This window comes from Mobula birostris, chromosome 2 (genome assembly GCF_030028105.1).
Source record: "Mobula birostris isolate sMobBir1 chromosome 2, sMobBir1.hap1, whole genome shotgun sequence".
Classification (NCBI taxonomy): Eukaryota; Metazoa; Chordata; class Chondrichthyes; order Myliobatiformes; family Myliobatidae; genus Mobula; species Mobula birostris.
This window is the reverse complement of record NC_092371.1, coordinates 69,221,990-69,234,380: the sequence shown is the minus strand read 5'-3', so window position 1 is coordinate 69,234,380 and position 12,391 is coordinate 69,221,990. Positions and strand designations below refer to the sequence as shown.

The 12,391-nt window shown below is 49.5% G+C and overlaps 1 protein-coding gene across 3 annotated transcripts in view; it reads left to right on the top strand.

Annotated features, from left to right (window-relative positions):
- Positions 1-12,391, top strand: part of mybl2b (v-myb avian myeloblastosis viral oncogene homolog-like 2b) — a 64,901-nt gene that overhangs the window by 16,893 nt on the left and 35,617 nt on the right. For all 3 annotated transcript variants that reach the window (XM_072242513.1, XM_072242507.1, XM_072242499.1), the window contains exon 5: positions 410-630. In XM_072242513.1, coding sequence (XP_072098614.1) covers positions 410-630 — 221 coding nt within the window. The remainder of the gene's footprint in view (positions 1-409; positions 631-12,391) is intronic.

Below are 12,391 nucleotides of genomic sequence, written 5' to 3'. Positions count from 1 at the left end.
TATAAATCTTTTCATCCACAACTCTGGAGAATGCATCTTTGGTCAGTATATTAAAGATAAAGACTATATTTTGGAATACAGTATAGCAATGATCAGTTTTGATCCTAATGGCAGAACAGGCTGAATTACCTATTTTTGCTCCAATTTCTAATGTTTTGCCCTTGGATTGAACAGCATAAATGTTGGAGAGCACAGTACTTGACTGTTCTTTACTATCAGTGCCCATTAGTGCATTAATGTCAGGGGGCTTGATTTGAGCTGCTTATTTGAAAGTTGTGTTTTTTTTTATTTTGACATGTTGTATTGGGAAGTCTGAAACAAATGTCCAACTATTCGAATTAAATTGAATATTTATGCAAAGAGCAGCAGGATGGATGAACTGATCTTTGACTCCTTTTGTATTATTTAGGTAATTGAATTAGTTCAGAAATATGGGCCAAAACGTTGGTCTTTGATTGCTAGACATCTAAAAGGTAGACTTGGCAAGCAGTGCCGTGAGCGCTGGCATAATCACCTCAATCCTGAGGTTAAGAAATCATCTTGGACAGAAGAGGAAGACAAGGTTATTTATGAAGCACACAAAGTCCTTGGCAACCGATGGGCAGAGATTGCAAAGCTACTTCCAGGAAGGCAAGTATTCTGTTTCTTCTCCATGAAATTTTAGGATTGTATATAATGTGCAAGCAAAAATCCTTTATTTTTTATTGTTTTCTGTTAGATTTGAGTTTAGCCGGAGCTGAAAGATGAACATGTTTGCAAGGGCTGTTTGTTGCCATTTCCAGATGTCTGATATGTTTGTACAATGATATTCACTTAACCCACATGTTGTGCTATCACTGAGACAAATGCTTGATGAAAACATTTGGAAGAATGGTTGTTAGCCTCCCTAAAATCAAACAATGGTGAAGGCCTGAAGTCAAAGTGCAGAAACCAGAAAAAGGCAGTACATTAGGACAGGGGTCCCCAACCTTTTTTGCACTGCGGACCGGCCGACCGGGGGCTGGGGGGGAATGGTTGCCAACGGACAGGAGTAGCAGTCAAATACATTGTGTTTACCCCGAGAAAGACTACAATTACCTTGAAGCCTTGCGTGAGCACCGGTGCGCATACATGACTTGCACATGCGTGCACGTGCCAATTTCTCTTTTCTGCAACGTGGGGGTGGGGAGGGTGTTAATCACGACCGGAATATCGGTGATAAATGGCTAATACACTCAATTTCATTTCTAAAAGGGTTTATCTAACGAATTTAATATTAAACACACAGCGCGTATTTTCCTCGCATGAATATAGCGATAAATCAATTATCAGGGGAGGACAGGGGAGCTTGAAGTAAGTGTTGAACAAACTTCCAGTAGAAGTGGTAGAGGCAGGTTCGATATTATCACTTAAAGAAAAATTGGATAGGTATAGGGACAGGAAAGGAATGGAGGGTTATGGGCTGAGTGCAGGTCGGTGGGACCAGGTGAGAGTAGTGTTCGGCACGGACTAGAAGGGCAGAGATCGCCTGTTTCCGTTCTGTAATTGTTATATGGTTATATAAGTCACTTATAAGTCAATAGCATCGTAACATTTTAAGTAACGTTTGGATATTAAACACACAGCACATATTTTCCTCGTATGAACATATAAAATCATTGCAACATACCAATATCACTGAATCAGTGGGAGCCCTGGGCTGAATACTTGTTTTCCTGCAACAAGACTGTCCTATCGAAGGGTGATGGGAGACAGCGATACTCGAATGGGTTCCTTATGTCCAGTCTATTCTGCAATTTAGTTTTCGTTGCATTCATAGCAGAGATATGTTGGAAATGGAAGCAACGTTTTCAGTGCCTCCGTGGCTATCTCAGGATATTTAGCCTTGACTTTGATCCGGAATGCCGGCAGAGATGTTATGTCAAACATACTTTTCAGCCCGCCGTCATTTGCAAGCTCGAGGGGTTGATCTCCTTCCTGCTCTGACATGGATGACGCATGCGTAATGAACTCGCGTGCATTCAAGTTCCACAGTGGGCGTGACAGGGAATGAGGAAAGGTGCAGCTGACTCCTATCACCAAATCATATCGTTTCCTCGCGGCCCGGTAGCGCATGCATTGCGGCCTGGTGGTTGGGGACCGCTGCATTAGGAGAAACTGAGTAAGGTAAAGGAACAACACACATCAAAGTTGCTGGTGAACGCAGCAGGCCAGGCAGCATCTCTAGAAAGAGGTACAGTCGACGTTTCAGGCCGAGACCCTTTGTCAGGAAGGTAAAGGAACATACCTGATCATAAAAAAATAAGATGCTCTGATACTGGCTGACCTGCTGAGTTCCTTCAGCACTTTGCATATTGCTCCAAATCCCAGCATCTTCAGTTTTGTGTGTCTTCATAAGAGAATGCTTGTTCACAAGCATGAATTTGGAAAGGAAGTATATATGAGTACAATTGTATTATTGATCAGAAAAGCAAGTATTGTTCTTCATATGTTTAAATATTGCACCCTCTGCTGGTGCTATAAGAGTTATATTTTGAACTACGAATAGTTTCAAAATTAAAATAAAAATATCGCAGAAGCAGGGAAAGGCCATTTATCCTTCAAGACTGATGTGTTGTTGAATGAGATCATGGCTAATCTGTGACCTAACTCCATATCACCTTTAGCCATAGCATTGAAGGAAATATATCAATCCTGAATTTAGAGCTAATTTGGTTCCATTAAATTGTAGCAGCTTGTATTTACTCAGAACTTTGACAGCCCAGATGTTTCACTAGTGCATTTTATCAAACAAAATCTAACAGTTAAGTCACATGAGAGATAATACAACAAGTAATCAAAATCAGGTCATGTTGTAAGGTTTTAAGGAGCACATTAATAAAGGAGGGAAGGAGAGAGAAGTGTGCAAGATGGTTCAGAAAGAGAAATGGCTTCGGTAGCTGAAATCACTCCAGCACATGTTGGTGTAAGTTTCAAAGTAAGCAACCATGCTGACTTTGACTTATTTTATCATTAGTCTCCAAGTACCCCAAAACTTCATCCTTAAAAATGATGTCCCCTTTATTCCCATTTTTTGCCTCTTGCAAATCAGCCAATGCTCTATCCATGCTAGTATCTTTCCTGTAATACCATGGGCTCTTGTTAAGCAGCCTCATGTGTGGTACCTTGTCAAAGGCCTTCTGAAAATCCAAGTACACAACATCCATCGATTCTCTTTGTCTATCCTGCTTTTTTTTTCTTAAGGGAACAATGCTGACTTTAACCTATTTTATCATGTGCCCTCAAGTACCCCAAATATCAAATATATCTTTGATATTATTGACTAGCTTACCTTCGTATTTCATCTTTTCCCTCCTTATGGTTACCTTCTTTTGCTTTTTAAAAGCTTCCCAATCCTCTAATTCCTGCTAATTTTTGCTCTATTATATACGCTGTTTTACCTTTATGTTGGCTTTGACTTCCTTTGTCAGCCATAGTTGCGTCATCCTGCCTTTAGAATACTTCTTTGGGATGTATCTTCTATCCTGCGACTTCCGAATTGCTCCCAGCCATTACTGCTTTGCAGGATGTAGGCAAAAGGCAGTTAACTATAGGCCAGTTAGTTTAACGTCTGTAGTTGGGAAAATGCTTGAAGCTATCATTAAAGAAGAAGTAGCGAGGCATCTGGAAAGAAATGGATCCATCGGGCAGATACAGCATGGATTCAGCAAAGGCAAGTCCTTTTTGACAAACTTACTGGAGTTCTTTGAGATATAATGAACACAGTGGATAGAGGGTAACAGATAGAGGTTATTTACTTGGAATTTCCAGCAGTGTTCAATAAGGTGCCACATAAAAGTCTTAAGATAAGGATGCATAGATTTGCAGGTGATGTATTAGCATGGATAGAGGATTGGTTAACCAATAGAAGGCAGGGAGTTGGGATACATGGGTGTTTCTCTGGTTGGCAATCAGTGGTGAGTGGTGTGCACCAGGGGTCAGTGCTGGACCCAGAACTATTCATGATATACATTAATGATCTGGAAGAAGGGAGTGAGTGTAGTGTATGTAAGTTTGCTAATGACACTACGTTGAGTGGAAAAGCAAATTGTAAAGAGGATTTGGAGAGTCTGCAGAAAGATATAAATAGGTTAAGTGAGTGGGCAAGAGTCTGGCAATGTTGGTAAGTGTAAGGTCATACACTTTGGAAGGAAAGATGGAAGATCAGATTATTATTTAAATGGTAAAAGATTGTAGCATGCTGCTGTGTGTTGGTGCGTGGCCAAGTGGTTGAGGCGTTCGTCTAGTGATTTGAAGGTCACTAGTTCGAGCCTTGGCTGAGGCAGCGTGTTGTATCCTTGAGCAAGGCACTTAACCACACATTGCTTTGTGACGACACTGGTGCCAAGCTGTATGGGTCCTAATGCCCTTCCCTTGGACAACATCAGTGGTGTGGAGAGGGGAGACTTTCAGCATGGGCAACTGCTGGTCTTCCATACAACCTTGCCCAGGCCTGCGCCCTGGAAACCTTTCCTGGAAGTCTCATGAGACTAACGGATGCCTATAATGCTGCTGTGCAGGGGGACTTGAGAGTGCTTGTGCATGAATCGCAAAAGATTGGTTTGCAGTGCAACAGGTTATAAAGAAGGCAAATGGAATGTGGGCCTTCATTGCCAGACGGATTGAATTTAAGAGCAGGGAGGTTATGCTGCAACTGTGCAGAGTACTGGTGAGGCCGCACCTGGAGTACTGTGTGCAGTTCTGGTCTCCTTATTTGAGGAAGAATATACTGGCTTCAGAGGCGATGCAGGGGAGGTTCAGCAGGTTGATTTTAGAGGTGAGAGGGTTAGACTATGAGGAGAGATTGAGTCTCCTGGGACTACTCACTGAAATTCAGAAGAATGAGAAGAGATCTTATAGAAATGTACGGGGTCTTTCTTTTGTTACATTTAAAATGGCGATTTTTGTTATGTTAATCTGTGGAATGCGGCTTTGTTGTGTTTTAACGCTGCAGAGAGTTTGCGCTAGCAGTTTATTGTGGTTTAGAGGGTGATAAGAGGGTGCTATTAGCCAATGGGTGGTTATGTATCGTTTTGTTTTCGGATGCCATGCTGTATGATATGACTGTGGACTGAGTTTTGGCGGGGAGTCGGGAGGAGAGACGAGGAGGACGGCGGACGTGCGGAGAGGCTCCGGTCGATCACTTCGGGTGGTCCCGAGCCGTGGGTCGACGGAATTCGGGTGGTCGTCTGACGTCGAACTTGAGCTCCAACGGTAGCGCGCGAAGAACTTGGACTTTGAATAAGTGTTGGCGCCTTTTTTTTTCATTACTTTCCTCTCTGTATCACATGTATATTAATGCCCTAGAATTAGTAATATCTATAAAGTGTATGTGTTAAAATTTACTGGGTGTGCTGGCTGATGATTGATGTTTGTGATTGATTCGGGCGACGATTGACCCTGAGGGGACTGCTGAAGCAGGTGCTGGGCGGGATTTCCCCTAGACATACACGAGCCAAAATAACGGAACGTTACAAGTGGGGGCTACCATCAGGGATTTGGATTTTTTTTTCGGGAAAGTTGTACTTGTGGTTGCGGTAAGTGGTGTGAAGATGGAGCGAGATAAGATTGTAAGTTGGTGTGAAATGGAGGAGGTACCGGTGAATCATGCGTGTGTGGTAAGCGGGGTCGATTATCGCATTCCGGCAGAGGTACTGGTGCGGGGGTTGAGTTTGATTAAAGGTACCGGGCAGGTAGAACTTGTAGCTAGAAGGGGTGGGAAAGAACTGGAGGCTTGCTGGATGTTGGTGCGGGCGAGTGCCGACGTCATGGCTTTAGAATTACCAGCGACAGTCCATGTCCAGGGGGAGGCGGGGCCGTGGGGTCTCCATACCCTCCCCGAGGACGCAAGTGAGGAGGTGCCGGAGGAGCTAGTTGAGGCCCCCGGCCGGGTGCCCGTAGCAAGAGGTAGAGGTGCGGAGTGGGAAGGTTTGGCCAGGCCTCGCCCCCATGGGCTTGAGGAGACTGCCGAGTTAACGGCTGCCATTATCTCCCTGGCGAGAAGGGTTGAGGTGCACCGCCCGAAGCTGAGAATTTTCTCGGGAGCCAAGCCCACCCCGGAAGGGGAGGATGACTATGAGACCTGGGTTGAAGATACATCCCAATTGTTAGAGGTGTGGCCAGTTTCGGATGAGGAAAAGAGACAGCGATTGGTGGAAAGCTTAAGGGGCGGGGCAGCCCGGGTGGTCCGCGATCTGAGAGCGGCACGCCCCTTGGCTTCCCTATCGGAGTGTTTAGACGCTTTGGAGGAAGTGTTTGGACTGTCAGGGGATCCCTGGCGGCATTTAGCAGAGTTTCAACGGATGGGGCAGAGAAGAGGGGAAAAGCTCTCCGACTATGCTTTCAGGCTGGAAGGAAAGCTTACGGGGTTGCTGCGACGAGGTATAGTGAGGGAGGACGATGTGGCGGAGTTAAGGATGAGCCAGATATGTAGCGGTTCCCGGGAGGATGACAGGGTGGCTTGGAGCGTACGGCAGTCATTTAAGCAGAGCTCCCCTCCATCATTCGGACGGCTGATCCGAGAGGTACGGGCCGAGGAGTGTGCTTTGGGCCGACCAGGGGGCTCGGACCCTCAGGGACGGTCTTCAGCGGTTCAGGAGGTGGTAGCCGGGATGAGACCAGAGAAATCCAAGGGGTCCTCGGGGGCCCGTATCGGGAGGAGAGAGGCGGCGAGTAGTGGGTGCTATAACTGTGGGAGAGAGGGGCATTTCCGCCGGGAATGTGAGTGGCCGGGGGCGTGCTACCACTGTGGGGAAGCTGGCCACTTACGGAAGGATTGTGAGAGACGAAATGCGCCGAGGGGGGAGGGCCCCCAGGCCACCAAGAAGGGAGAGGTGTCGGGAAACTTAAGAGAGGCTCAGTGAGGGAACGGACTGGAGTCTCGGGAGGAACACGTTCCCAGAAAACCCCTATGGAACCCCGGAACAAACAAGCCCAAATTCCTGATGGGCTGGTGGGACCCCGTTCCAGCGTGTCCCTACGGATAGAGGGGATCTTTGCGAAAGCCATCCTTGACACCGGGTCGCAGGTTACCTTACTGTACCGGTCGTTCTACAACCAATATCTGAAGCATTTGGCAGTAACTCCGTTTAACGCATTGGAGATTTGGGGCATAAGTGATGGTGATTACCCGTACGATGGATACTTGTCAGTGAGAGTGGAATTTTCAGAGGGAGATGTGGGAGTATCGGAAGCCTTTGAGACGCTGGTGTTGGTTTGTCCGGATCCGGTGGAGACCGGTGGTGCTGCCCTGTTGGTGGGGACTAACTCCCCTCTGGTGCGACGGCTCTTGGGAGCCTGTAAGAAGAAGGGGGGGGAGAACTTTTTGGAGACCCTCTCGGTACACCCCGTGTTCCGAGGAGTGTACGAAGGAGTGAGTGACCCCCAGGGGCTGGACCCGGAGTGCAAACGAGGGACGGTGTGGTGCACTCAGGCGAGGCCTAAGGTGATACAGCCAGGGGAGGCGGCATTAGTGATGGGAACCCCCAGATTCCCCGGATTGCCGCCGGGAGAGGCCCTGCTAGTAGACGCCCCCGACGACCTGGAAAGGGAGTTCTGGTTCCCGGCTGGGGCGCTGGTGAGACCTGAATTGCAGAGGCCCTCAGCTGTACAGGCACGGCGGATGGGGGTGATGATACGGAACATAACGGAGAGGGAGATCACCTTTAAGCGCGGGATGCCCCTCGCGCACTTGTTCCCGGTGACGGTGATGTCCAGCGCCCCTGTGAAGCCCACTGGAAGAGAACTATTGGGAGACGGGGGGCGGCTGACCGAGGAGGCCTTTAATTTTGAAAACTCCCCTGTACCGCCGGCGTATAAGAGCAGGCTGGTGGAGAAGATGCTGAAGTTAGGGGATGTCTTTTCTCAGGGCGAGTTTGATGTAGGGTTCTCCAAGAGCACTCGGCACACCATTCGGGTAACAAATGACACCCCGTTTAGGGAGAGGTCGCGGCGGTTGGCCCCAGCAGATGTGGAGGATGTGCGGCAGCACTTGCGGCAGTTGAAAGATGCCGGGATTATTGCGGAGGCCCGAAGCCCATATGCGTCCCCCATAGTGGTGGCAAGGAAGAAAAATGGGAAGGTACGCATGTGCGTGGACTATAGGACCCTGAACCGCCGCACTGTTCCCGACCAATATACGGTCCCGAGGGTGGAAGATGCATTGGCCTGTCTAAGTGGTGCACAGTGGTTCAGTGTATTGGATTTGCGGAGTGGGTATTACCAGATTCCGATGAGCGAGACTGATAAGGAGAAGACAGCCTTTATCTGTCCCCTGGGGTTTTTCCAGTTCGAACGAATGCCCCAAGGTATCTCGGGGGCCCCAGCCACCTTTCAGCGGCTCATGGAGCGGACAGTGGGGGACATGAACCTGCTGGAGGTATTGGTGTACCTGGACGACCTGATAGTGTTCGGATCTACGTTGGAGGAACATGAGGAGCGGCTGCTGAAGGTGCTGAGTCGGCTGAAAGAGGAAGGGTTAAAACTTTCCCTGGATAAATGCCAGTTCTGTAAGACGTCAGTCAGTTATGTTGGGCACATAATCTCGCGAAATGGAGTGGCCACCGATCCGGATAAGATAGCCGCAGTCACCACCTGGCCGAGACCTCAGAAGGTGAGCGCCTTACGCTCGTTTTTGGGGTTTTGCGGATATTACCGGCGATTCGTGAAAGGATATGCGAAAATGAGTCATCCATTGAACCAGCTGTTGTGTGGCTATCCACCTATGGGGGGGAGGAGGAGGAAGGGAGACCGAGGGTCGGAGGTAGGAGGATACTTGAACCCGGGGGAGCCTTTTGGAGTGAGGTGGGATGCTCAATGTGAGGAGGCGTTCCAATCTCTAAAAAGGGCGCTGACACAGGCCCCAGTGTTGGCTTTTGCTGATCCCCGGAAGCCGTATGTTCTACACACTGATGCCAGTCACGAGGGTCTTGGGGCTGTTCTGTACCAGGAACAGGGAAACGGATTGAGGCCAGTGGCGTTTGTCAGTCGGAGCTTGTCGCCATCTGAGAGAAACTATCCCACTCACAAGCTGGAGTTCTTGGCATTGAAATGGGCGGTGGTAGACAAGTTGAGTGACTACCTATACGGGGCCCAGTTTGAAGTGAGAACTGATAACAACCCCCTCACTTATATCCTGACTTCGGCGAAGCTGGACGCTACTGGGCACCGGTGGGTAGCAGCCTTGTCTGCCTATGAGTTCAGCCTGAAGTACCGCCCGGGGAGTCGGAACATCGATGCAGATGCCCTGTCTCGTCGGGCGCACGACGAGTCGGGCACGGCCGAGGAGTGGAAGAGTGTCCCTGCCCAGGGAGTAAAGGCCATGTGTCAAGTTGGGAGCGACGGGGAAGTAGGAGCACAGATGGGAACGGATCGGGCAGTAGATCAACTGGGGGCTGACGGTGACGCGCTGCCCACTGGTTACTGTAATGTGACTGCTCTGAGGAACCGGCAGCTGCCGGAGTTGAGTCACCAGGAAGTACAGGCGGCTCAGCGTGATGACCCAAGCCTTGGCACTATCTGGTACGCGGTTAGCCAGGGTGATATGGGGCAGGTGGAGAAGGCGAAACATGCCTCCGTTCCTCTACTACTGAAGGAGTGGCCCCGGTTGAAGCTGAAGAACCACGTCCTGTACCGAGTCACTTCGCCTCCGGACCACCCCCGGCGCTGGCAGCTGGTCATGCCCGAGAAGTATCGAAAGGCTGTGCTTCAGGCTCTACATGATGATTCCGGGCACTTAGGGGTAGAGAAGACCTATGGATTAGTCAAGGACCGGTTTTACTGGCCCCGGATGAGGGGGGAGGTGGAAGAATACTGTAAGACCTGTAGCCGTTGCGTCAGGAGGAAGACCTTGCCTGCGCAGGCGGCTCCGTTATCCCACTTGCAGAGTGCAGGACCCATGGACCTGGTGTGTATGGATTTCCTGTCTATTGAGCCGGACACCAGCAATACCGCGAATGTTTTGGTCCTCACGGATCACTACACTAGATATGCGCAGGCTTTTCCTACTAAGGATCAGAAAGCGACTACAGTGGCGAAGGTGTTATGGGAGAAGTACTTTGTTCATTATGGCCTTCCCCGGCGGATCCACAGTGATCAGGGACGGGACTTCGAGAGCAGGCTTATCCATGAATTGCTGGATATGCTTGGGGTTGAAAAGTCCAGAACCACCCCCTATCACCCTCAGGGTGATCCTCAGCCCGAGAGGTTTAACCGGACCCTGCTGGACATGCTCGGCACCTTGGAGATTGGACGGAAGAGTAAGTGGAGTCAGCACATCGCCCATTTGGTTCATTGTTACAATTGTACTCGCAATGATGCTACGGGGTACTCGCCCTACTATCTGATGTTCGGACGGGAAGCGAGGTTGCCCATTGATCTGTGTTTTGGGACTGAAGCGGGGGAAATACCTTCGAAGCCATGTCTGAAGTACGTGTCCGATATGAGGAGAGAGTTGAAAAGGGCGTACGAGTTGACTGAGGCGGCAGCCACCAAGCAGAACCAGCGGAATAAAAGGAGGTATGATCAGAAGGTAAAGTTCGTCCAGCTATTGCCGGGAGACCGAGTCCTCATCCGGAATTTAGGACTACAGGGTAAGCACAAGTTGGCGGACCGTTGGGCAGCCACCCCATATGTGGTGGAGAGTCAGATGCCGAATCTCCCGGTTTACCGGGTGAGACCTGAGGGCGGGCAGGGGCCTGTCAAGGTACTCCATCGGAACCACCTGTTGCCTCTGGGTCGAGAGGTGAAGATGGACCTGGAGTCCGAATGGGAGTTTACTCCTAGTACGAGGACTCTGCGAGGGCGCGGGGCGCGGGAAGAGGCCGCTGCGAAGAAAACGGGGCCGGTCCCCACCTCGAGAAGGGATACGTCATCGGAAGATGATGATTCGGACGTGTGGTACCTGCTTCCGTTCGCTGATTCCCCGGTGCCAGGAGAAGAGACTCTTGGCCCTTCCATCACTGAGTCAGGGGGACCGAGGGAGGGTGTTGCAGAGCCGCCTGTATTACAGCCGGCATTGGGGGAGGAGAGGGTGGAGGCAGAACCCGAGCCAGAGGGCTCACCGGGGCAGAGGGATCCCGGTGAAGGGGAAGGTCCGACAGATCGGCTCGAGGGGTCACCTGGGGTGTCTGAACAGGGAGAGTCCACAGAGGAAGTCCTGAGGCCTCAGAGGAGTAGGCATCCCCCGGAAAGACTCACTTATATAGCGCCGGGAGAGCAGGGTGTAATCTCTACTGCCCTGCAAAGTTATGTCACTGCTTTATGCACCTGGGTTGGGTTTTGTGTTTTACAAGGAGTACTAGTGAATTCTGTTAACGTCATGAGGGCATGACTTTTTTTAGGTGGGGGGAGAGTGTACGGGGTCTTTCTTTTGTTACATTTAAAATGGCGATTTTTGTTATGTTAATCTGTGGAATGCGGCTTTGTTGTGTTTTAACGCTGCAGAGAGTTTGCGCTAGCAGTTTATTGTGGTTTAGAGGGTGATAAGAGGGTGCTATTAGCCAATGGGTGGTTATGTATCGTTTTGTTTTCGGATGCCATGCTGTATGATATGACTGTGGACTGAGTTTTGGCGGGGAGTCGGGAGGAGAGACGAGGAGGACGGCGGACGTGCGGAGAGGCTCCGGTCGATCACTTCGGGTGGTCCCGAGCCGTGGGTCGACGGAATTCGGGTGGTCGTCTGACGTCGAACTTGAGCTCCAATGGTAGCGCGCGAAGAACTTGGACTTTGAATAAGTGTTGGCGCCTTTTTTTTTCATTACTTTCCTCTCTGTATCACATGTATATTAATGCCCTAGAATTAGTAATATCTATAAAGTGTATGTGTTAAAATTTACTGGGTGTGCTGGCTGATGATTGATGTTTGTGATTGATTCGGGCGACGATTGACCCTGAGGGGACTGCTGAAGCAGGTGCTGGGCGGGATTTCCCCTAGACATACACGAGCCAAAATAACGGAACGTTACAGAAACATATAAAATTATGAAAGGGATAAGTAAGATAGAGGCAAGAAAGTTGTTTCCACTGGTAGGTGAGACTAGAACGAAGGGACATAGCCTCAAGATTCGGGGGAGTAAATTTAGGACAGTGATGAGGAGGAACAGCTTTTCTGAAAGGGTGGTGAACCTGTGGAATTCTCTGCCCAATGAAGCGGTGGAGGCTACTTCGGTAAATATATTTTAGACAAGGTTGGATAGATTTTTGCATATTAGGTGAATTCAGGGTTATGGGGAAGTGGCAGATAGGTGGAGATGAGTCCATGGTCAGATCAGCCATGATCTTATTGAATGGCAAAGTAGGCTCGATCTGGCCCACTCCTGCTTCTATTTCTTATGTTCTTATCCCTGCTAGTGTCCCCTTCCAAACAGCTTTGGCC